The 26459-nt window shown below is 45.9% G+C and overlaps 1 protein-coding gene across 8 annotated transcripts in view; it reads right to left on the minus strand.

Moving 5' to 3' along the window:
- LOC144508394 (guanylate-binding protein 2-like) overlaps nucleotides 1-26459 on the minus strand; it is a 49215-nt gene that overhangs the window by 9139 nt on the left and 13617 nt on the right. For 6 of the 8 annotated variants that reach the window (XR_013500274.1, XM_078236269.1, XM_078236266.1 and 3 more), the window contains 7 exons: nucleotides 25978-26202; nucleotides 24555-24712; nucleotides 22432-22660; nucleotides 21602-21729; nucleotides 20199-20308; nucleotides 18331-18518; nucleotides 4815-5057 (listed from right to left, as the gene is read on the minus strand). Coding sequence is in view for 7 of the 8 variants with exons in the window: in XM_078236269.1 (XP_078092395.1) it covers nucleotides 4815-5057; nucleotides 18331-18518; nucleotides 20199-20308; nucleotides 21602-21729; nucleotides 22432-22660; nucleotides 24555-24712; nucleotides 25978-26202 (1281 nt within the window). In the remaining variant the exon portion in view is untranslated. Of the gene's footprint in view, nucleotides 1-4814; nucleotides 5058-18330; nucleotides 18519-20198; nucleotides 20309-21601; nucleotides 21730-22431; nucleotides 22661-24554; nucleotides 24713-25977; nucleotides 26203-26459 lie in introns of those variants that run through there. The other 2 variants (XM_078236268.1, XM_078236273.1) reach the window with 2 other exon arrangements.

Below are 26459 nucleotides of genomic sequence, written 5' to 3' on the forward strand. Positions count from 1 at the left end.
TACCGGCTGTGCTGTTTTGACACTGACAACTGGCAATTTGAGATGGGAGTGATGGAACGGCCAGGATCCTGCCGGAATTGGGAGAGTCACCGGGAATATGATTGACTCCCAAAGTGAGTCTCCCCCAAACCCTCGGTGATCCTCAGCATTCACCCGGCCTGCTACCCGTGGGGCACCCTTATGCCAGGGCACATGTCAGTCTCATGGCATCAAAACCTTCTCCATTAGTGATGAAAGAGAAGGAGGAAAAGGTGGCAGAAAGGGAGAAGGAGATGGGAGAGGAGGCAACTGGGAGGGATGAAAGAAAGAGGGTCAAGGGGAAGGGTCAGCGTGGAAAGTGGAGTAAGGGTGCAAGAGTGGGTGGCAGGAAGGGTGAGGGGAGTAAGTTTGGAGGGAGGGAGACAGAGGGGAGGAAGTGGAGGTGTCGCAGAGCTGAGGAGTAGGTTTGTGGGGCTGCCTGACTTTCACATGTGTTTCGACATGAGTGAAGACCCAGTTTCTGTAATGGAAAAAACTCACCAATGCAAGTTGCACGCAGCAGCATGAGTCATAGAGTCATAGAGAAACAGCCACGGAAACAGACCCTTTGGCCCAACTTGTCCATTCCGACCAGGTTTCCTGAACTGAACTAATCTCATTTGCCTGCGTTTATCCCCTATCCCTGTAAACCTTTCCTATCCATGTACCTGTCCAAATGTCTTTTAAATTTTGTAATTGTACCCACCTCTCCCACCTCCTCTGACAGCTCAATCCACATACCCACCATCCTCTGTGTGAAAAAGTTTCCCCAAGGTCCCTTTTAAATCTTTCCCCTCTCATCTTAAATCTCCGCCCTCGAGTTTTGGACTCCCCTACCCTGGGAAATGACCTTAGCTATTCACCTTACCTATGCCCCCTCATGAATTTATAAATCTCTGTAAGGTCACCCCTCATTCTCCTCCGCTCCAAGGGAAAAAGTCCCAGCCTATCCAGCCTCTCCTTATAATTCAAATCTTCCAGTACCAGTAACATCCTTGTAAATTTATTTTGCACCCTTTCCAGTTCAATGACATCCTTCCTATAGCAGGGTGACCAGAAATGTGGCCTTACCAATGGCTTGTACATTTGTAACATAATATCCCAACTCTTGTACTCAATGCTCTGACTGATGAAGGCAAATGTGCCAAACGCCTTCTTCACCACCCTGTCTATCTGTTACGTCACTTTCAAGGAGATGAATGATCCTCACTGCTTATTACCAGCCTGTGACCTCTGACCCAGAAGAGGAAGAGGTCACTGAATCACAGACACATTAACAAAGAGTAAAAAAACTCACTGAACTGTCAGGGATAGCTGTGATGATCATCGCATTATCAGCAGAGTCTTTGTTATTAATCCAGAGATAATGGTAGATGGTCAGATGGTAGATGCCGGAGGATTGGAGGATTGCGGATGTGGTTCCTATTTTCAAGAAGGGGAATAGGGATAGCCCAGGTAATTACCGACCGGTGAGTCTAACCTCAGTGGTTGATAAACTGATGGAGAAGATCCTGAGGGACAGGATATATGAGCATTTAGAGAGGTTTAGTATGCTCAAGAATACTCAGCATGGCTTTGTCAAGGGCAGATTGTGCCTTACGAGCCTGGTGGAGTTCTTCGAAAATGTGACTAAACACATTGACGAAGGGAAGGCAGTAGATGTGGTTTATATGGATTTTAGCAAGGCGTTCGATAAGGTCCCCCATGCAAGGCTTCTGGAAAAAGTGAGAGGGCATGGGATCCAAGGGGCTGCTGCCCGGTGGATCCAGAACTGGCTTGCCCAAAGGAGGCAGAGAGTGGGTATAGATGGGTCTTTTTCTAAATGGAGGTCGGTCACCAGTGGTGTGCCCCAGGGATCTGTTCTGGGACCCTTGCTGTTTGTTATTTTTATAAATGACCTGGATGAGGAAGCAGAGGGATGGGTTGGTAAGTTTGCTGACGACACGAAGGTTGGTGGGGTTGTGGATAGTCTGGAGGGATGTCAGAAGTTACAGAGGGACATAGATAGGATGCAAGACTGGGCGGACAAGTGGCAGATGGACTTCAACCCAGATAAATGCATCGTGGTCCATTTTGGTAGGTCAAATAGGATGAAGGAGTACAATATAAAGGGAAAGACTCTTAGTACTGTAGAGGATCAGAAGGACCTTGGGGTCTGGGTCCATAGGACTCTGAAATCGGCCCCGCAGGTGGAGGAGGTGGTTAAGAAGGCGTATGGTGTGCTGGCCTTTATCAATCGAGGGATTGAGTTCAGGAGTCTGGGGATAATGATGCAGCTATATAAGACCCTCGTCAGACCCCACTTGGAGTACTGTGCTCAGTTCTGGTCGCCTCACTATAGGAAGGATGTGGAAAAGATTGAAAGGGTGCAGAGGAGATTTACAAGGATGTTGCCTGGATTGAGTGGCATGCCTTATGAGGATAGGCTGAGGGAGCTCGGTCTTTTCTCCTTGGAGAGACGAAGGATGAGAGGAGACCGAATAGAGGTGTATAAGATGTTGAGAGGCATAGATCGGGTGGACTCTCAGAGGCTTTTTCCCAGGGTGGAAATGTCTGCTACGAGAGGACACAAGTTTAAGGTGCTGGGGGGTAGGTACAGGGGAGATGTTCGGGGTAAGTTTTTCACACAGAGGGTGGTGGGCGAGTGTAATCGGCTGCCATCAGTGGTGGTGGAGGCGAACTCAATAGGGTCTTTTAAGAGACTCCTGAATGAGTACATGGAGCTTAATAGGATGGAGGGTTATAGGTAGGTCTAGAAGGTAGGAATGTGTTCGGCACAACTTGTGGGCCGAAGGGCCTGTTTGTGCTGTAGTTTTTCTGTTTCAATGTTTCTTAGTCAGCATTATTTAGCCAATATGGGATATTACTCAGTACAAGAGTATACATGGTGGGGACTGTCTGAATATCAGTGACCCACATTCATAGAAATCATAGAAACCCTACAGTGCAGAAGGAGGCCATTTGGCCCATCGAGTCTGCACTGACCACAATCCCACCCAGGCCCTACCCCCACATATTTACCCGCTAATCCCTCTAACCTATGCATCCCAGGACTCTAAGGGGCAATTTTTAACCTGGCCAATCAACCTAACCCGCACATCTTTGGACTGTGGGAGGAAACCGGAGCACCCGGAGGAAACCCACGCAGACACGAGGAGAATGTGCAAACTCCACACAGACAGTGACCCAAGCCGGGAATCGAACCCGGGACCCTGGAGCTGTGAAGCAGCAGTGCTAACCACTGTGCTACCATGCCGCCCATGGCCCTCACTCTCACACATGTCCAAAGGGTGGTGTGGGAGTGTGAGAGACAGTGGGAGTCTGGAACTCACTGCCTGAAAGGATGGTGCAGGCAGAAACCCTCATAACATTTAAGAACTATTTCGATGTGCACTTGCAATGCCAGGGCATATAAGGTTATGGGCCAAGTGGTGGGAAAAGGGATTAGAATAGTTAGGTGGTTTGATTAGACCAGTGCAGACACGATGGGCTGAAGGACCTTTCTCTGTGCTGTATATCTCTGTGACTCTGTCACTGTCCTATCTCTCTCTCTCTATATCTTCATATACTGAGGACAGAGTGGCTAAATTAAGTTTATATTCCCAATAAGATCACATATTAATGGGAGCAATTTGATTGAGATGTATAGGAACTTGGAAGGGATTGGTGGGGTAGACACAGAGAAAGCTTTTCCACTGGTGAGGGGAGTCCAGGCCAAGGCAATATAACCTTAAAACCAGAGGCAGACATTGAGGAGACAAGCTCGGAAAGCACACCTTCAATCAAAGTGTTAGAAATGTGGAGCTCGCTCTTTCATAAAGCAGTATGTCTTAGCTCAATGAATCACTTTAAATCTGACTTTGATTTGTGATGACATGGAGATGCCAGCATTGGACTGGGGTAAACACAGTAAGAGTTTTAACAACACCAGGTTAAAGTCCAACAGGTTTATTTGGTAGCCAAAAAAAAAACATTTTTTGCTACCAAATAAACCTGTTGGACTTTAACCTGGTGTTGTTAAAACTCTTACTTTGATTTGTGAGACAAGATTATAAAAGGACATGGAGCCAAGGTAGGCGGATGATCCGATACAGATCAACCATGGTCCTGTCTAATGGCAGAATAGGCTGGAGGGGTTGAATGGCCTCACCCTGCTCTGATGTCCCTCATTATCCAAATCATTGTCGTTCCAGAGGTTGCGGTGGAGGTGAATGGCATCAGTGATTAGGCGCTGCAGTTAGTGTGCAGAGACTGGAGAAGCTGGGATTGTTCCTCTTGGAGCAGAGAATGTTGAGAGGAGATTTAATGGCGACTTTCAAAATCATTCCTGGTTTTAACAGAGTGAATAAGGAGAAATTGTTTCCCGTGTCAGGAGGGTGGGTAACGTGAGGAGACATTGGCTAAAGAACCAGGTAGAGAAGTGAGGAAATATTTTTTAGATGCAGCGAGTTGTTGTGATCTGGAAGGTGCTGCCTGAGAGGGCCATGGAAGCAGATTCAATAGAAACTTTCAAAAAGAAATTGGGTAAATTCTTGATGAAGAACTGTTTGAAGAGTTATGGGAAAAGACCAGGGTCATGGGATCTAATCAGTTAGATCTGCCAAAGGGCCAGTACAGGCACAATGGGACAAATGGTCTCCACTGTGCTGTAAGATTCTTTGATATTTCTGAAGTGTGGACAGTGCAGCTGGTCAGTCTATCCTCATTTCAGTGAGGCAAACTCACCCTCATCTTCGCACACACGGGATCTCTCCGTTTCGATCATACTGCCCTGAATAACAAACTCTGGCACTTACATCTCCCAGTGACTGTGTGACCTCCTTTCAGTCTCTTTATCTGCGCTGTGCTGTAAACATGCTTCAGAAAATCCTGGGCCTGGTGCAGAAAGGCTGGGTCCAGGCTGGAGTCGGGAATCTGATCCATATTTTTCATCGCCTCCTTATCGGCTGGTCTGTCAAACACAAAACACTTGCGAGTGGGGAAGTAATTCCTGATGCATTCCCTGGGCAGGTTGTACTCCTGACTTTTTTTATTGATGCCTGAGAGGAAAGAAATATATTCAAAAAATAATCAGCTCTTAAGACATTAAAACCAAGCACATCCTGATCAGACCGGTAGCTGTGGCACAGAAACACAACATGGTGGCAGCGATGCGAATGTGAAGGCCTTTAGTCCAGAGACTAAATTTGGTGGGATGTGGAGGCTGTGCGTACATTGAAACTTGGGAGGCAGAGTCCCTATACTGATGGTATTTTACAGAATAGGTAGCACTTAATATGCGGAATAGCTGGATCGGTGGTTAATTGGAGTAACAAGTCAGTTTTGAATTGGGCAGTAAAATCTGCAGCCCCATCAAGATGTCCTTGGATGCAAAATGGCAAAAAAATCTGCACAGCAGCCAACAGAAGGGGAGAGAATGAAAAATGCACAGCAGTTGAATTGCGATTCTCTCTGCAGAGTGGAGAGGTTACAAATCCACGACATATGGGGCGGCACGGTAGCACTGTAGTTAGCACTGCTGCTTCACAGCTCCAGCGACCTGGGTTCGATTCCCGGCTTGGGTCACTGTCTGTGTGGAGTTTGCACATTCTCCTCGTGTCTGCATGGGTTTCCTCCGGGTGCTCCGGTTTCCTCTCACAGTCCAAAGATGTGCGGGTTAGGTTGATTGGCCATGCTAAATTGATCCTTAGTGTCCTGAGATGCGTAGGTTCGAGGGATTCATAGAAATCATAGAAATCATAGAAACCCTACAGTGCAGAAGGAGGCCATTCGGCCCATCGAGTCTGCACCGACCACAATCCCACCCAGGCCCTACCCCCACATATTTTACCCGCTAATCCCTCTAACCTACGCATCCCAGGACTCTAAGGGGCAATTTTTTTAACCTGGCCAATCAACCTAACCCGCACATCTTTGGACTGAGGTAGCGGTAATGATTTATGATTAGTGGGTAAATGTGTAGGGATATAGGGGTAGGGCCTGGGTGGGATTGTGGTCGGTGCGGACTCGATGGGCCAGATGGCCTCTTTCTGCACTGTAGGGTTTCTATGATTCTATGATATCAGGAATGTGCATAAAAGAGAGGGAACATCAGGAAGGTGACCACGAAATTCCTTCCCCAGCATGAATTGGCAGGCCACAGATGTCCTCACCTAATTTAGGCTTTCCAAACAAAGAATGTATTGATGCTTTTTAGATTTAATCATCACAGAACTGGATAAACAAGCGGTGAAACATAAAAGCATAGAAAATAGAAGGAGCAGGCCATTCAGCCCCTTGTGTCTGCTCCACCATTTAATATGACGTGGGGAAATCTTCCACAGGAAAGAAGCAGGCTTTTCCATATTGTGAACGTGACGTAACAGAAAGAATTTCACATTGCTGGGCCAGGCACACACCCAAACCAGAAGCACGTGAAACCACACAAGGAGGTGCAGGACGTGCATCCCCAGATCATGGTTCATTCACACGATATTTGAGCTCAGAGTCAGAAGGTGCGAATTTTGAGGTGCTTGAACCTGAAGCGCTTTGTCAGGAAATATTCGCCGGAATTCTTCGCTGTCGTTCACCCCGCCACGGCTGCCAGTGAGAGCGGAGGATTTGGCGCTCAGCCAAAACTCCATTCACTGCAGTGGGACCGGAAAATCCCAGCCGCGGGTGAGGTCGGAGTATTGTCACAGATACGCAGGGGGAATAGGGAGACAGTGCAAACAAGGCACTCGGCACGGAAATCCGTACTGGGCAGAAGTGAACAATAATTGATAAGGAATATGCCAATCACATCAACATAAAGAAACTCTACACCGTCCATGAGATTCCATCGCACACGTGGTCTAAACTTCCAGTAGGTTTATTCACAATCCGTGGCAATAACTTTCTCCTAACAAAGAACAAAGAAAATTACAGCACAGGAACAGGCCCTTCGGCCCTCCAAGCCTGCACCGACCATGCTGCCCGACTTAACTAAAACCTCCGACCCTTCCAGGGACCATATCCCTCTATTCCCATTCTATTCATGTACTTGTCAAGATGCCCCTTAAAAGTCACTACCGTATCCGCTTCCACTACCTCCCCCGGCAATGAGTTCCAGGCACCCACTACTCCCTGTGTAAAATATCTGCCTCGTACATCTCCTTTAAACCTTCCCCCTCGCACCTTAAACCTGTGCCCCCTGGTAATTGACTCTTCCACCCTGGGAAAAACCTTCTAACTATCCACTCTGTCCATGCCTCTTATAATCTTGTAGACTTCTATCAGGTCTCCCCTCAACCTGCATCGCTCCAGTGAGAACAAACCAAGTTTCTCCAATCTCTCCTCATAGCTAATGCCCTCCATACAAGGCAACATCCTGGCAAATCTTTTCTGTACCTTCTCCAAAGCCTCCACATCCTTCTGGTAGTGTGGCGACCAGAATTGGACACTATATTCCAAGTGCGGCCGAACTAAGGTTCTATAAAGCTGCAACATGACTTGCCAATTTTTAAACTCAATGCCCGGCCGATGAAGGCAAGTACGCCATATGCCTTCTTGACTACCTTCTCCACCTGCATTGCCACTTTCAGTGACCTGTGTACCTGTACACCCAGATCCCTTTGCCTATCAATACTCTTAAGGGTTCTGCCATTTACTGTATGTTTCCTATCTGTATTAGACCTTCCAAAATGCATTATCTCACATTTGTCTGGATTAAACTCCATCTGCCATCTCTCTGCCCAAGTCTCCAACTGATCTATATCCTGCTGTATCCTCTGATGGTCCTCATCGCTATCCGCAAATCCACCAACCTTTGTGTCGTCCGCAAACTTACTAATCAAACCAGTTACATTTTCCTCCAAATCATTTATATATATTACAAACAGCAAAGGTCCCAGCACTGATCCCTGAGGAACACCACTTGTCACAGCCCTCCATTCAGAAACACACCCTTCCACTGCTACCCTGTGTCTTCTTTGACCGAGCCGGTTTTGTATCCACCTTGCTAGCTCACCTCTGATCCCATGCGACTTCACCTTCTGCACCAGTCTGCCATGAGGGACTTTGTCAAAGGCCTTACTGAAGTCCATGTAGACAACATCCACTGTCCTACCCTCATCAATCATCTTCGTCACTTCCTCAAAAAACTCAATCAAGTTCGTGAGACATGACCTCCCCTTCACAAAACCATGTTGCCTCTCACTAATATGTCCACTTATTTCCAAGTGGGAATAAATCCTGTCTCGAAGAATCCTCTCCAATAATTTCCCTACCACTGATGTAAGGCTCACCGGCCTGTAATTACCTGGATTATTCTTGCTACCCTTCTTAAACAAAGGAACAACATTGGCTATTCTCCAATCCTCTGGGACCTCCCCTGTAGCCAGTGAGGATACAAAGATTTCTCTCAAGGCCCCAGCAATTTCCTCCCTTGCCTCTCTCAGTATTGTGGGCTATATCCCATCAGACCCTGGGGACTTGTCTACCTTAATGTTTCTCAGGAACCCCAATACCTCCTCCTTCTTGATCTTAAAATGACTCAAACTATCTACACATCCTTTCCCAGATTCACCATCCACCAAGTCCTTCTCTTTGGTGAATCCTGACACAAAGTACTCATTTAATATTGCACTCCTAGTCACTGATTACGTTTCCAACCTTCAAACAATTGAAGCATATACAAGCATAGATACAGTGAGTACAATATCCAGTTTGTGAAGTGCACTCAAAAGGATAATATCAGACAACAGGCCACAATATTCTGGCAAACCTCTTAGGGTGAGGCATGTTAAATGAGGCATAAAGCATGTGACATGTTCCCTCCACTATCCAAATCCATCTGTCTTGCTCAGTGAATTATTCACACCATTAATATATTAATCATGAGGTGAAGGTGAACAATACAGGATCTCCGTATTGCCTTAAGAGCAACACCTCTAGGAATGGGCTGATTGATACCAGCGGAAATCATGTCCAGGAGACAAATTAGAACAACCCTGCCATCACAAACAAAGAACAAAGAATTGTTGGAGTAAAGGTGAGACGCTGCCAGAGGGAATTCCGAAAATTAGAAAATACAAGATGGTTACCTGGTACAAAATGGACTCTGTGGAAAGACATTAAAATGTGCTGACTCAGGCATAGACATTGCACAACGAACTAACCTTTGAGCTAAATCCTGTTATTGTCTAATTACTATGGAACAGACAAAAAACCAGACCTTGAGGTCCAGATGATCAACTTAGCTTAAGATAAAGCAGAACCGAAACAATAAGTTTTGTTAACGAGGTCAGTCGTTGCTAGGGGGGTATAATTGGCTAATGATGTGATAACTGCTAATGTCTGTACTTGTCGACTCTTTAAAATTTACAAAAGAAGCTCAGCTGCCATTTTCAAATTGGGAAAGTGACTGTGAGTACTGCGGAGTGCCCAGCGCTTCTCCCAAAGCTTTGTCCAATAAACTGCATGTTGAATCTTCAAATTTGACTCCGAGTGGTGATTTCCCACAACAAATTGGCATAGTCAGCAGGATCTCACTGCTGGTGAGTTGATCGGTTGGCCTTGATCAGCGAACTGGAGTCGAGATTGACTGACTGTGGGAGTCAGACTGAGCCAACAATGCAGTTAAAAATGGGTGAAAATTAGGGGAATTTATGGGACTATTGGATAGAAACAGGAATTGATTGCTTGTGCTGATCGACTAAGGACAAGGAAATGCCTGTCTCAAACGCACAGCCTTAGATCGGTTATTAAGAGGGGAAATCCCCCACATGAAGGTCAGGACCCTGAAGTGGGCGTAGAAGCACCAAGGCACTTAGGATCGTGAGGCACAAGTGATAGAGGTCATTTAGCATCAAACTCTGTAGTGGCGAACAAACGCAGAATTTACCATCCGTTTGCATAAAAGTTTGTGTATCTGTCTCTCATGTTGTAAAACGGTGCGGTAAGGAACTGATCGCCCTGACCTTGAGCTGGACTCTGGTGGAGGAAACACATTGCTGAGAAGGTAATCGTGGCCGTGAGCATAAGCAGAAACGGTGGAGGAAACACGTTACTGAGAAGGTAGTCGTGGCCGTGAGTATAAACAGAAACCCCAGCGAGGGGCGTGGAAGTCTGCAAGATGGCAGGTAAGGAAACTAAGTGGAGACCTGCGGATTCCCTTATTGATAAATATATGACAGACAGACACTCGTTGATTCAGAAGATGCAAAAGGATGCCTGGGATGTTTCTCAGACCTTAGAACAACAGAGAAAGTGGGTAGATGGGAAAAAGAAAGACAAAACAAAAAAGGCAGGGATATTATTAGTACATCAATTAGCTGGACTAATTGGACAAGTAGCCGCTTCCACTAAAAAATAGAACGAAGATAAGGATAAAATTAAGAAACTAGAATCTAGGGTAAGGGAATTAGAGAAAAGGAATCAATTATTAGAAGAGAATCAATGGGGCCCTTTTCCCCCTTATGAGACAATGCAACAGGAAGCAACAGCCCCCCCAGAAGAAGGAATAACGCCAGAGCATAACCTGGCGCCAGTAACCCGGGGGGTGGGGGCGGAAACGGTCGCGCAGCCAACAGCACATTACAAACCATTCACCCCGGGCGAGAGACAACAGATAATGGCCTCCCTGGGTAAACTACAACCCAGAAGCGCAAATACGAAATTCTGGGCAGAACTAGACACAGTCTGGGTAGGACACCAACTGCACTTAAGGGATATACACCAACTAGTTAGGGCCGCGTGTCCAGTGGACAAATGGAGGTAGGTAGCCGGAGGGCCCGCCGCCCAACCCGGAGAAGACTATAGTGGAGGTGTTCAAGTGAGATCATTTTCAAAAAAGAGTTGAAGCGATCACTTCAAAATAAAAATCAAAATTGCAGGGAAAAGTGGAAATCCTGCAGATTGGAACAGCTGTAAGAATGAAAGCAGAGTTTGTTTTTAAAAAAAGGATAAATAAAAGTACTTTGCTATCAAATCGAAGATTTTCATATATATTTAATAAATAATAGACCCATTACATGCAAGAAATCCAAGTTGGGTAATAAGGAAATGGAACATTTATTAAATAAGTACTTTGTACTTCACAGTTGAGGAAGAGGATCAAAAGTGCAGTAAATTCTAAAATTCACCAGGGGGATCTTTTTTTTCTAATACAATTTTATTAAAACGGAAATATATTTGCATTAAGATGGTTTCTACCTTTAGTAAGGAATAACAAAGGTTCCAAAGCATTAGATTTAGGAGTTCTGTTCAAGTGTTGGGAAATTTACTCCATTGGGTACAAAAGCCATGTAACAAGGCCTGTCTGTTTAACATCAGCTGGATAGTTACTTGAGTCTTTGAAATAATGACTGAGCAATTGGAGAAATATGAACAGCACAGAATGGACATGGATTTGTGCTGATGGAATTTGATATTTTGCCTCTTCGGTTTATGGCCTGGTGTTGCTTAGAGACCTTGCAGTATGGATTAACAGTCTTCAAAGGTCAAAACCATAAAAGGAGATGGGTTGGCAAATGAACTTTTTCTGCCATATTACTTAGTGAACCCAAACCACATCTCTATGGCCAATAAAATTCTTTCTGTAAATTTAAGCACAAATTGTCTTCATCTTATTGCTCGAGAGGATCTACTTCGGACAACTAACTGAAATAAGATCATATTGTGGGTTCAAATATAGTTACGATTGTATAATGCAGTATGTGGAGCTCTTGCACTTTGGTACTATTCTAATCCTGTTGTGCAACCTTGTTACTTGGTGGACAAAGGGAATGTAGTTAAGGGATATCTCTGGTCAGAAGTACTCTCACTGAACAGATTTTCAATTTGTGGAATTGTGCTGTACAGCAAAATCTGAATTTAACCGAGGTTTAAAAATTAATTTGAGTAGACCAGTATCGTTATTTAACCATATCCAGAGCTCAGTTTCTAAAACATTGGTTTGGCTTTATTGCTTACATGCAGATCTTTTTCTGTAAAAATGCATGGAACGACTATATTACTTGTGCAGCGTTTTGAGTTGCTGATTCGATATCATGAGTGCTAGACAACAAGTCTATTCAGAATTTGAGCCCCACCCAGATAATTTGCACAACGCTGCTAAATGTTGGTGCTAAGCATTTGAATGCACTCCTTTGCAGGTAGGGTAGTGGCATTTTGTGAAGTACTATAATGCAGCGCTTGCACGCAAACAAATGATCAAATTAGATATAATGTAAGAGTACATCATATAAAGATTGGAGCTGTATGGCATGTGATTTTAATGGGGAAAGTGATGTCTTTTGATAGGATTATATACAAATGAATGGATGTCCAGCTGCAGCCAAAAAGCCAGTGCAAAGTGTTATTTGATCCACACTAAGACAACAATTACTGGAGCAATAATCTGAATCCCGTCCCTGGGCCTGAGTTGTCACCAGATTGAAGTGGGTGAGAGTGTTTGAAGAATTCTTGCTCCAATTTTGTGTTCATACATACCTTGATTCTAGATTGACTTTACGCAAGGTTATGTTGGTAAAGCCCATATTACTTTGGAACAACTGTACCGTTGGGACTTTGGAAACACATTTTCTTTGAATTCTATCTTGTCTGTATTATTCATTGCCCTGAATTGCTTCAATGCCTTAAAATTGCTTCCAGAGGAAATTGTTTAAGAAATATTAAAAGTCTGGAGCTTAAACTGTTTGTTTTTGTAATCCCACAATTGTCCTGTTGCATTGTTCTTGCAAATGTTATCTCAACTTTAAATTGGCACTTTCATATTAAGGTTAAAATTCGGCTTTCTATGGCGGGGAAGGCAAGGGACTTGTAAGATCGGAGATGATAGTAGGGAAGCGTATATTTTGTCATGGGCGATGACGGACTCTGGTCAGATATAGGATGGGTTAAGTATAGAGCCAAACCTGCTTCAACCTTAAACCCCTTGAACACAATGTGGTTATTGCTGTTTTGCATATAATCTCCAAATAAGGAAGATAAGAATTTGAGATGGTCATTTATCCCCGTCAGCCAGTATTGCCATTCAGTGAGGTAATGGCTAAAGTTTTGATAAACCTTTTAACAAACACTAGCTTGGTCTCAACTCATGCCCATTCTGGGCACCACCCTCTGGGAAAGACGTTGAAACGTTGAGAGGAGTTGCCGAGAAGATTGAGAGGGATTACCTGAGAGGTTACATGGATAGATTACCTGAGAGGTTACATGGATAGATTGAGGAAGTTAGGGTTGTTCACCTGAGAGGAAATTGGATAGCAATGTTAAGATTGTGAGGAATAGATGGGGAGAAACTGCACTGGCAAAAGGGTCGAGAGCAGAGGGACTGATAATGTTTGGAGACGCAATGACAAGGTAATGGTGCCGGAGTGCATACAAAACAACCTCTTGGAACTACACCATGGACTCTCACATGCGGGAAGACAGGCCATGGCAGTTTAGGAAAAGAATGGTGGTGGAAAGGGATGGGGAGGGACATAGCCCGACATTGTCAATGATGCGTGACATGCGCGCAACACAACCCCGGTCGACCCATTAAAAATTAAGATGGGACACCAGCCCCGACCAAAGGGGCCCTGGGAGCATCTGCAAATAGATTTCACAGGGCTACTACCACAATCCCATGGCAAAACCTATTGTTTGGTTATCATAGACCAGTTTACCAGATGGGTAGAAGCGTTCTCTGCCAGAAATTGTACTGCTACCACGATGGCTAGAATATTGGCGGAGGAGGTAATCCCTAGATGGGGAATACCCATACAAATTGATTCGGATCAAGGGACGCACTTGACCGGAAAGGTGGTAAAAACAGTGTGCCAACTGATGGGAATAAAGCAAAAATTCCACATCCCTTACCACCCGCAGAGTTCGGGAATGGTGGAACGCATGAACAGAACCCTTAAGAATGCCCTGGCCAAGGCCATGCGAACATCAGGAAAAAAGTGGACAGAAGTATTACCTATTAAACTAATGAAGTTAAGAGCCACGACAAACCGGACAACTGGATTAACCCCTTATGAACTAATGACAGGAAGGGCGATGCAATTACCAGAAAGCATCAAAACAGGTGGAGCCGATGTAGGCCCACTAAAAGACAAAATTAAACGATATGTTTTGGAACTAAGCGTCCAACTAAAAGGGATGCGTAAATTAGTAAGAGACAATCAGAAAGAAAGAGACGCACAGAGAGAGCTTGAAATGCTCCCTGACGTCCCGATGGTGGGACGTCGCGTCATGGTAAAAACATTACCTGAAAAACCAGGATTTGCGCCAAATCAGTGGAGATACCTGTGCCTGTCTGGACATATGAGGGAAAGGTGTATGGAAACATTGGACCCAGCTGAAATTATACAAAGAAACGAATGAGTGATATTGACAAGTAAGCCATAAAGTAACCAGAGTGCTTTCCCCAAAACAGGCAAGATTAACTGAAGCGTTCGGGTTGGCAATACAGCCTTTGGGAAGTTGTTAATATAGAGTCATAAGATTAATACTTGCCTGTTGAGAACATGTCTAAGATAGCATATATAATTGCGTCACTCTCTGTTGTCACGGTTGTAAAGTTGACAGGGTTAGAAGATAACTTATTTTTCAAGACCCATATACATTTACACGGTAATCGAACCGTGTGTTACCCGCTAGCCCAATCCGTAGAGGCCCTGTTCGTGGCCACCCCTGGGTGGACCCCCCCAAGACTTATATACGGTGGATACCTCGGATGCACCCTGTAAGGATCATACAGGCAAGTATAGAAGTGGAATAGCTGGCTCGAATGGTTATTGGGGGGATCCTGGGGGTCTTATTTAAGATGTGGAGATGCCGGCGTTGGACTGGGGCAAACACAGTAAGAAGCTCAACAACACCAGGCCAAAGTCTTTTTAGCCTGTCTTGATGCTCTCTCCACTCCCATTGTTTTGTTTCTTAAAGACTTGATTAGTTGTAAGTATTCGCATTCCAACCATTATTCATGTAAATTGAGTCTGTGTCTTTATAAACTCTGTTTGTGAGCAGAATTCCCACTCACCTGAAGAAGGGGCTTAGAGCTTCGAAAGCTTGTGTGGCTTTTGCTACCAAATAAACCTGTTGGACTTTGGCCTGGTGTTGTTGAGCTTCTTACGGTCTTATTTAATGCATGGACTAATTATTCTCGTTGCAATAATAATTGTCTGTTGCCTGATTATCGGATGTTTTAATGTCTGCTGTAAAGTCATGAAGGCTCGGATCGTGCCAGGGGCCAGTGTGGTCACTGAAGAAGAACATCTCATGGGAACACCCGAAGACGCCGAGGAAGACGACGACAATGAAGGAAAGGGCGAGAAGGTGGAAGTTTACCTGTGAACGCGTGACCTGTTAGTGACAGGTCAGGCATATTAATTGCCGGACCCACTATGCTGGTATTGTTGGTCCATCAGATTATTAGAGCATAATCCTGACCAAAAGGGGGAATTGTTGGAGTAAAAGTGAGACGCTGCCAGAGGGAATCCCGAAAATTAGAAAATACAAGATGGTTACCTGGTACAAAATAGACTCTGTGGAAAGACATTAAAATGTGCTGACTTAGGCACAGACATTGCACAACGAACTAACCTTTGAGCTAAATCCTGTTATTGTCTAATTACTACGGAACAGACAAAAAAACCAGACCTTGAGGTCCAGATGATCAACTTAGCTTAAGATAAAGCAGAACCGAAACAATAAGTTTTGTTAACGAGGTCAGTCATTGCTAGGGGGGCATAATTGGCTAATGATGTGATAACTGCTAATGTCTGTACTTGCCAACTCTTTAAAATGTATAAAAGAAGCTCAGCTGCATTGCTAATGATGTGATAACTGCTAATGTCTGTACTTGTCGACTCTTTAAAATGTATAAAAGAAGCTCAGCTGCCATTTTAAAATTGAGAAGGTGACTGCGAGCATTGCGGAGTGCCCAGCGTTTCTCCCAAAGCTTTGTCCAATAAACTGCATGTTGAATCTTCAAATCTGACTCTGAATGGTGATTTCCCACAACAGAACAAAGAACAAGAAAATTACAGCACAGAAACAGGCCCTTTGGCCCTCCAAGCCTGCACCGACCATGCTGCCTGACTTAACTAAAACCCTCTACGCTTCCAGGGACCAGATCCCTCTATTCCCATCCTATTCATGTATTTGTCAAGACGCCCCTTAAAAGTCACTACTGTATCCGCTTCCACCACCTCCCCCGCAATGAGTTCCAGGCACCCACCACCCTCTGTATAAAAAAAATATGCCTCGTACATCTCCTTTAAAACTTGCCCCTCGCACCTTAAACCTGTGCCCCCTAGTAATTGACTCTTCCACCCTGGGAAAAACCTTCTGACTATCCACTCTCTCCATGCCCCTCATAATCCTGTAGACTTCTATCAGGTCGCCCTTCAAACTCCGTCGTTCCAGTGAGAACAAACCAAGTTTCTCCAACCTCTCCTCATAGCTCATGCCCTCCATACCAGGCAACATCCTGGTAAATCTTTTCTGTACCCTCTCCAAAGCCTCCACACCCTTCTGGTAGTGTGGCGACCAGAATTGAACATTATATTCCAAGTGCGGCTAACTAAGGTTCTATAAAGCTGCAACATGACTTGCCAATTTTTAAACTCAATGCCCCGGCCGATGAAGGCAAGCATGCCATATGCCTTCTTGACTACCTTCTCCACCTGCATTGCCACTTTCAGTGACCTGTGTACCTGTACACCCAGATCCCTTTGCCTAGCAATACTCTTAAGGGTTCTGACACCTTAAGAGTATTGATAGGCAATATTCACCTTCTCAGACACACAGGAGAAACCTCTCAAGAGACAAGGGAGAATGATACAGCACAGCAAGCAACCGACATGCAGCTTCAGAACTTAAAAGTCTGCTCGTAGGACCAAGGTCATTCATCCTTCCTGGGAAACTTGGTCACCAGCGGATGTGACCAAAGCGTGCAGTCAGAGTTGATCCTATGAAGTGACCTCACTCAATGGGGCAATGTTAAGGAGAAGCAGAAGCTGGCTCAGGGAATTGTACTCCCGTGTAGAATCATAGAATCCCAACCATGCCAAAGAGCACATTCCGCCCAGTCTACACAAGCTCTGACAGAGTATATTACCCAGGCCCTCTCACCCACCCTATCCCTGTAAGCCCCAACACATTTCCCATGGCCAATCCACCTAACCTACACATCTTTGGACACTAAGGGGCAATTTACCATGGCTAATCCACCTAACCTGCATACCTTTGGAGTGTGGGAGCAAACCAGAGCACCCGGAGTAAACCAACACAGACACAGGAAGAACACGCAAACTCCACTTTGGCAGTCACCCGGAATTGAACCCAAGTCCCTGGCACTGTGAGGCAGCAATGACAAGCACTGTGCCACCGTGCTCCCCAGAACTCCCATTGCGTCTGGAACTCATCCGAAGATGAACTCGGAAAGTGAAATTGTGGAAGATAACCATTAAAAAAAATCCACAATCTGATAACACACAGGATGCCAATGGACCTATGAGTCAGGAACACTTTAGTGATGTCTCAGATCGGTCAAACCATCACAATATCTGGGATGATCCATAAGGCACCTGTAGTTACAAAGACTCTTAAACAGAGATCGATCATTTGTGCAAATGGTTTTTGCAACTCCCCAAATGTGCATTTATTTTCATTCTTAATATATGCAATGTTAGCTTGGGGGAAAAAGAGGTGATGCTGTGATATCACTTTACGGGAATGTACAGATCAGCAAATCAACAGGATGTAAAGCAGACCAGCATGCAGTAGTGTATGTACAAATTATAGCTGTACTACCCCGGTGAATCCCTCAAGTAGATCTGCTGAGCCATCCCCCCATACTGTAGCTTCCAATAAACCTTTCAATAAGTATGTTCAAGGCAAAGCTTTTTAATCAGTAAGAAAATCAAGGGTTATGGAGATAAGGAGTTGAGGATTATTACATCAGATCAGTCATGATCTCAATGAATGGCAGAGCAGACTCGATGGGCCAAATGGTTCACTTATACTCCTACGTCTTATGGTCTAAACCAACCCTACATATAGATTACCGGTCCTGGTGAGGTTGGTCAGTTTGTGTAAAGCAGACATAGAAACACAACAGTAAGGTGAGATGAAGAGAGGGTTGGAGAAAAGGCTCAGGGGAAGCATAAACACTGACAGAGATCAGTTTGGATAGAATGACCCTACAGGCTGAAAACGGGACAATGGAATTCTTTGTAACTTTGGGGTGGTGAGGGACAGAGACACTGAACCATTGGAATCATCTCTCAATTGGGATGAGTGGTGGATCCTCCAATCACTCGGTTGCTGCTTATCCCACACACGCCCTGCTTCACTCACCCTTCCTCAGTCTGAGGGCATTGTCCAAGTATTCATCCGCCGTCACATTCCTGCCTTCCAGCTTCAGCTCCAGGGTGAAGTCTCGAATGGACCAGACAAAAGCCGGGAAGAAGCGGGCAAACTCAATGGATTCGTCGTCCATTCCCCCTGACTTCACCTTGATCAGCTCGGTCAGTTCAGTAATGTAACTGAGCAGCAGCTAAGGAATGGGATTTCACAGAGGGACGGCAGAGTCTAGTAACCATCAAACCAGACCCACAACGTGATGTAGCTGTCTGATCGTAGCTGGAAAGTGTGAGTGATCACAGTGTCAAAGAGCTGACTCCTCTCAGATAAACAATAGAAATGTGTTTGTTCCAGGAAAGGGTTAAATTATTAATGAGGATCTAAACATCTTTTTTTCATTAATTCCCGAAAGGTTGGCAATACTGACAAGACTGGCATTCGCTACCCATCCCTGGTTGCCCTTGGAAAGTGGTGGTGGACTACATTCTTGAACCACAGCCACCGTCTTGCTGGGTCACTTTGGAGGGCAGTTCAGAGTCGCTCGTTTTGGTGTGGGACTGGAGTCACATATAGGCCCAGTCTGGGTTAGCCCGGCTGGTTTCACTACCTACTGGATCATGGGTGAATCATAAGATCTGGTTACAGCTTCGCTTCCCCAATCCGACAGCAGAAATAGCAGACGTGTGAGTGGAAACCACAGCAGAGATACTGAGAGTGTAGATTAGGAAGCGACTGTGGACTATATCAACAGGGTTGTGGAGTATGAAAGCTAAGAAATTATGATAAACCTGTATAAAATGCTGGTTTAGCCTCATTTGGAACACTGTGTCCAGTCCTGCCACACTTTAAGAAGGAAGAGGGCCATAATTTTCCCATCTGAGCACAGCGGGCCAGAGAATCTCGCATCGGCCGATTCATGGGATCCACGCGAACATTCACGCCCTGACAGAGTCTCCCAGCGCTGGATTACTGGAAGGCGGGGTAACTATGTTAATGTTCATTCACACCTATTTTTAATATCATTAGCGGGTCTGGGACTGAAGTCTCCGGGCTCGCTAGCCTCTCCCCACCTCCCGCTCCCAGAATGTTTCACTCCAACGGGCATTACAATACCTCCCCACTGTGGGGGGTGCTGGAGATCGTGGCAGGGCAGGAGGGGGGAGTTTGGGGCAGGTCCAGGAATGGTCGGGGGGGGCCAGAGATCAGGCCGTGAGGGGGATCGCTCAGCTGACATTGCGGGGATCGTGGGGTGGGCTGGCCTGTTGTCGAGCTGGCCAGCAATCGGGAGGCTGTCAGATTGGCGCATGTGCAGTGGCCCACTCAGCGTGCTAATTTCAGCCTCTCCAGTGGGGATAGGTCCTACCCCCTGGTTTTTAATGATAGTCACACTGGTGGCCTCTGCAGTGCACGGAGTGTGGGAGATTCTTGTCATAACTCCCACTGAAAAAGCCAGCATGAATTCAGTTTTCTCACAAATTTGACACTTTGAATATTTTTGGGAGAATTCCGGCCGTGAGGATGTTAGAGAGGGTGTGGAAAAGATTCAGGAGAATGGTTCCAGGGATGAGGACAGTGAGTTACATAGGCAGCTTGGAGAAACTGGGCCTGATGTCCTCAGAGAAGATTAGAACAGATTTGACAGAGGTGTTAAAAATCATGTGGTCCCTGGATAGAGTGGAATCAGGATTCAGAATGTGAATGGCAAAGTCCCCAGACTCAAGTGACTGTTGGACCAGGAAGGGCATCTCAAAGCTGATGGTGGTGAAAGGTGCTATCTCAATGCAGGTTTTCTCTCCTATTTAATGCTGTTCTTCCATTAGGACTGAGGGAGTATTGGCTTGTCAGCAATGTGCAAAGGATACTGAAGCTTGGTCACTGCATACTGATCGATGGTGCCCATGCTATTGTAGACCAACATACTGCTCAGCAGCACGGCAAGAGCAAAGATCCAAGTATCATTCTTTTCATCCCCCTGTAGAGAGATGGAAACAATTACCTAATAGACTCACAGAGTCATCGAGGTTTACAGCATGGAAGCAGGCCCTTCGGCCCAACTTGACCACGCCGCCCATTTTCTTTTAAACCCCTAAGCTAATCCCAATTGCCCGCATTTGGCCCATATCCCTCTGTACCCATCGTACCCATGTAACTATCTAAATGCTTTTTAAAAGACAAAATTGTACCCGCCTCTACTACTACCTCTGGCAGCTTGTTCCAGACACCTACCACCTTCTGTGTGAAAAAATTGCCCCTCTGAGCACTTTTGTATCTCTCCCCTCTCACCTTAAACCTATGCCCTCTAGTTTTAGACTATCCTACCTTTGGGAAAAGATATTGACTATCTAGCTGATCTGTGCCCTTCATTATTTTATAGACCTCTATAAGATCATCCCTCAGCCTCCTACGCTCCAGAGAAAAAAGTCCCAGTCTATCCAGCCTTTACTTATGACTCAATCCATCAAGTCCCGGTAGCAACCTAGTAAATCTTTTCTGCACTCTTTCTAGTTTAATAATATCCTTTCTATAACAGGGTGACCAGAATTGCACACAGTATTCCAAGTGTGGCCTTACCAATGTCTTGTACAACTTCAACAAGACATTAATGTCAAATTATTTCACACAATTCCCTCTCTTTATCAAGCAAACTCAACACTGGGGCAACACTTCATTAGAAACCAAAATGTGAAGCACCTCATAACATGGCACCTTCTCCTATCCCTGTGTAACAGGCCCAAGGAGCTGAATGGCCTCCTTCTGTTCCTGTGTAACAGGCCCAGGAGGCTGAATGGCCTGGTCCTGTTCCTGTGCAACTCGTTCGAAGGGGTTGAATGGTCTCCTCCTGTTTCTGTGTACAAGCTTGAGGGGGTGGATGGTTTCTTCCTGTTCCTGTATACCAGGTCCGAGTAGCAGAATGGCCTCCTACTGTAACTGTGTAACATACAGGAGAAGCTGATTGGCCTCCTCCTGTTCCTGTGTAACAGGCTGGAAGGGCTGAATGGCCTCCTCCTGTTCCTGCTTAACAGACTTGAGGGAGTGGATGGCCTCTTTCTGTTCCTGTATAGGTTGGAGGGGCAGAATGCCCTCCTGCTGTTCCAATGCTCCACTGCAAGTCACAGAGTGAAGCATGTTGACCAATCAGTTCATTCATCTCAAACCATTAACCCTCCCACACTTCACTTCCAGCCCTGGTATGTTGAGTGTTAAACAGAACGGTGTCATTTTCCCCAAAACACAGTCATGGATTGAGAGACAGAGTGTGACCCACCTTCTCCACATCACCCAGTCCTTCGGTGTCCAGTAATATCAGGCTGTGCTGACTATTGAGTGGGTGAGGCACACACATCATCCAGATCCCTTTGGTGTGGGACTGAATGGCGGATCCCAGAGAGAAACCTGGTTTGTGTTTGGGAAGAGGACAAGACAGTTACTGATTCATAGGATCACAGCTCTCACACATTCAGTTCACCATTCCGCACAGTCCCAAAGCCTTTGGGATGGTGAGAGAGAGAAAGAGAAACAGAGAAAGAGGGAGAAGAAAAGAGGATGAGAGGGGAGCAAGAGAGGAGTGAGAGAGAGAAAGAGAGAGAGAGCAGGAGATAGAGGTGGAAAGACAGAAAGGGAGAGAAAGAGAGAGGGTAAGAGATCGGGGAAGAGAGAGCAAGGGAGAGAGGGAATGAAAAAGAGAAGGAAGGTGTGAGAGAGAGAGGAGTCAGAGGGAGCAGGAGATAGAGAGGGTGAAAGACAGAAAGGGAGAGAAAGAGCAACAGACAGCGAAAGAGAGAGAGAAAAAGAGAAAGAAGGAATGCTAAAGAAAAGGAAAATGAGGCGGGGGGAGGAGTGAGAGAGAGAGAGCAGGAGATAGAGAGAGAGAGAGTGAAATACAGAAAGGGAGAGAGGCAGAAAGCGAAAGAGAGACAGGGGAAGAGAGAGAGAGAGAGAGATGAACCAGGGCACAGCTGGAGACATGACAGAGAGATGGAAATCTATACAAGGTCATTTTAACCACGCTGTGATGAATGAGAGACAATAGCTGGTCACGCCTGTGTCTCGATTCTCACAGGGGAGTTACTAAGAGTTACATTCGGAGTTTTGTACCTCTCTGTTTCCCGGCCAGTCTGTTCATTAGGTAGGATTTTCCGGTCCGGTATAATCCCACGATGGCCACCACCACCACCGGCTGGTTGATCGCTGACAAGATGTTCACAGCCTCTTGGTTGACCCGGAGTTCACCAGACGCACTGTTCTCAATCAAACACACAGGTTCCTGCATGTTGTACACAGCAGCACCGGCACTTGGGTTAGTGAGGGGAACGATCCTTTCCGTCTAATGTACAGAGAGAATGACAACACCTTCAATTCCCAGCTGTTGGTGCAAGGGGAGGTTAACGGAAATGATTGATCGTTGGCCATGAGGAGGTAGTATGAGGGCAGGGGATATTAGATCCACATTAAAATCTAGAATTTGACACTGAGCAAGAGAAACTAAGGTAAAGTCTCACATTTATAGAGCACATTGATGCCCTCGAGACGCCCCAATGTACCCACAGCCAATGAACTACCTTTGAAGTGATGTCCCTGTTATAATGTAGGGAAACAATAATCACCTAAACAATAATGTAGGAAACAACAATAATCTCTCCCTCAATGTGATCAAAACAAAGGAGATTGTCATCAACTTCAGGAAGCGTAAAGGAGAGCATGTCCCTGTCTACATCAATGGGGGCGAAGTAGAAAGGGTCGAGAGCTCAAATCATCCAGATCACCAACAACCTGTCCTGGTCCCCCCATGCTGACACTATAGTTAAGAAAGCCCACCAATGCCTCTACTTTCTCAAAAGACTAAGGAAATTTGGCATGTCAGCTACAACTCTCACCAACTTTTACAGATGCACCATAGAAAGCATGCTTTCTGGTTGTATCACAGCTTGGTATGGCTCCTGCTCTGCCCAACACCACAAGGAACTAGAAAAGGTCATGAATGTAGCCCAATCCATCACGCAAACCAGCCTTCCATCCATTGACTCTATCTACACTTCCCGCTGCCTCGGCAAAGCAGCCAGCATAATTAAGGACCCCACGCATCCCAGACATTCTCTCTTCCACCTTCTTCCTTCGGGAAAAAGATACAAAAGTCTGAGGTCACGTACCAACCAACTCAAGAAGAGCTTCTTGCCTGCTGCTGTCAGACTGTGACCGCCGTGGGCGGCACGGTAGCACAGTGGTTAGCACTGCTGCTTCACAGCTCCAGGGTCCCGGGTTCGATGCCCGGCTCGGGTCACTGTCTGTGTGGAGTTTGCACATTCTCCTCGTGTTTGCGTGGGTTTCCTCCGGGTGCTCCGGTTTCCTCCCACAGTCCAAAGATGTGCGGGTTAGGTTGATTGGCCAGGTTAAAATTGCCCCTGAGATGCGTAGGTTAGAGGGATTAGCGGGTAAATATGTGGGGGTAGGGCCTGGGTGGGATTGTGGTCGGTGCAGACTCGATGGGCCGAATGGCCTCCTTCTGCACTGTAGGGTTTCTATGATTCTATGATGACTGTTGAATGGACTTACCTTACATTAAGCTGATCTTTCTCTACACCTTAGCTATGACTGTAACACATTCTGCACTCTCTCATTTCCTTCTCTATGAACGGTATGTATAACTGTATAGCACGCAAGAAACAATACTTTTCACTGTATGTTAATACGTGACAATAATAAATCAAATCAAACACCCAACCTACTGCACAGCAAGCTCCCACATAGAGAAATAAGTTTAAAATGTCACAAGTAGGCTTATATTAACAATTCAATGAAGTTACTGTGAAAATCCCTTAGTTGCCACACTCTGGTGCCTGTTCAGGTACCTGGAGGGAGAATTTATCATGGCCCAATGCACCTAACGAGCACATCTTTAGGACTGTGGGAGGAAACCGGAGCATCTGGAAGAAACTCATGCAGGCACGGGGAGAACGTGCAAACTCCACACGGACAGTGACCCAAGCCGGGAATCGAACCCGGGTCCCTGGCGCTGAGGCAGCAGCGCTAACCACTGCGCCACCGTGCCACCCATTAACAAGATGAATGATCAGATCATTGCTTTTCAAAGGATGGGCATTCTGCTGGTAAATATGTAGGATTATCTATTCTTGCAGTCGATATTAATAAATTTATCACTGGCGTCCAATCCAAGCTGGATGACTCTGCTCTGTTGACTCAGCACAGGTCAGTAAATCTACCTTGGCTTTGTCCAATCTCCTCACTTCTTTCCCTGCAGTTGCTCTGTCCAGCCGAACAGTTGGCTTCCCGCACAGGACAATGTCACGGAGATTCTCCAGGATGATCCTTTGGCCATTGCACATACAGTTCACGCACGTTTCAACCAGTCGAACCAACACTGGAAAAGATTCGATAGCATGTCACATGGTCTCTCCTCGGACTGTCCATCACTTCAAATCTGTGCCCTCTCATTTTCAAAACTTTTACAATCCTTTACCTTCTGCACTCTCTCCAATATATTCACATCCTTCCTATAGTGTGGCGCCCAGAACTCTACACAATATTCCAGCTGAGGTCTAACTCATGTCTTGTACCAGTTCAGCATAACCTCCATGCTCCCACACTCTATACCCCGATTAATAAAATCCAGAATTTTCTTCTTATTCATTCGTTGGACCTGGGCATCGCTGGCTGGCCAGCCTTTATTGCCCAGCCCTAGTTGCCCCTGAGAAGGTGGTGGTGAGCTGCCTTCTTGAATCGCTGCAGTCCATGTTCTGTCGGTTGACCCACAATGCCATTAGAGAGGGAATTCCAGGATTTTGACCCATATTGAAGCATATTTTATGCTTTATTAACTGCTCTTTATTAACTGCTCTGTCCCACTGCTTTCTATGATCTGTGCCCATAAATACTCAGGTTCCTCTACTCCTGCACCCCCTTAAGAATTTTACCCCTTATTTTATTTTTGTCTGCATCATCTGCTAGCTGTCTTTTAATGAGTTAAATCATATTGCCATTGGAAGCAGTTCTTCCTTTAATTTCCCCACAAATCTTTTCCCTCGCTTCACACGACAACAGTTATGTAGCACATTCATGTCCCCTGGTGTTTCCCCAGCCCATTGCCTGAGGAATACTGACCCTGCAGCATGTAATCTGACACAGAGAATAGGTGCCCAAGGCCTGGTCAAAGGTCCCGGTTGTAAGGAGCTTCAGAAAATGGGAAGACAGAGGTGGAGAGATTCAAGGAGGGAATTCCAGAGCTCAGGGCTCCCCAGGCAGCTGAAAGTATGGCCGCCAATGGTGGAGTGATAGGAATTGGCGGACAATCAAGAGGCAGGAGTTGGGAGAGTGCCGCGATCCCAGAGGGTTGAAGTGCTGGGCGAAAGTAACAGAGATAGGGAGAGGCATGGAGGCCACAGAGGGAGCAAATGTAAGGATGAGGACTTCGAAATGGAGCTGTTGGCAAACTGGAAACCATTTTAGCTCAGGGAGGGGGGTGATGGGTAAATGGAATTTGGTTCGAGTAATGACACGGGGCAACAGTTTCTGATCAGTGTGTAGTCCGTGAAAGTTGGGAGCTTGGCCATAAAGGACAGACAAGTCTTGAGAGGTGACAAGAACTCAGGTGAGGCCGGACCCATGGGCCGAGCAAGGGGAACGTACTCTGCCCATTAACCTTGTGGCCTCCCATGATGCTTTTCAGTTCACTGCCGAGAACATGGCCCCTCAGTCGTTCCGTCTGCATCTGGAACTCTCGGTCCAACTCCCCCTCCAGAACCTCGTCCATTCTCCTGTCGCCAGCATCTGGACACGGGTGGCAGAATTCAAAACACTTCTGTCTGTGAAAGAGTTTCTTGAGGCAGTGACTGACTGAACAGTCATCGGAATCTGCAAAACACAAACGGAGATCCATGTCTGTAATTCAGAGGCCCAATTCAGGTCCAAATGGCCCACTCCTGCTCTGACCTATGTCCTTATTAGGGGACTTTATGGGACAGATATAAAGGGAATATTCACCCCCCCTCCCCCATTCTGCCACCCCGCTGGGGCTGGGGCAATAAGGGCTCACAGTCTCAGGATAAGGGGTCGGCTATTTTGGACTGAGATGAGGAGGAATTTCTTCATTCAAGAGGGTGGAGGATCTT

Source organism: Mustelus asterias, chromosome 20 (genome assembly GCF_964213995.1).
Source record: "Mustelus asterias chromosome 20, sMusAst1.hap1.1, whole genome shotgun sequence".
Classification (NCBI taxonomy): Eukaryota; Metazoa; Chordata; class Chondrichthyes; order Carcharhiniformes; family Triakidae; genus Mustelus; species Mustelus asterias.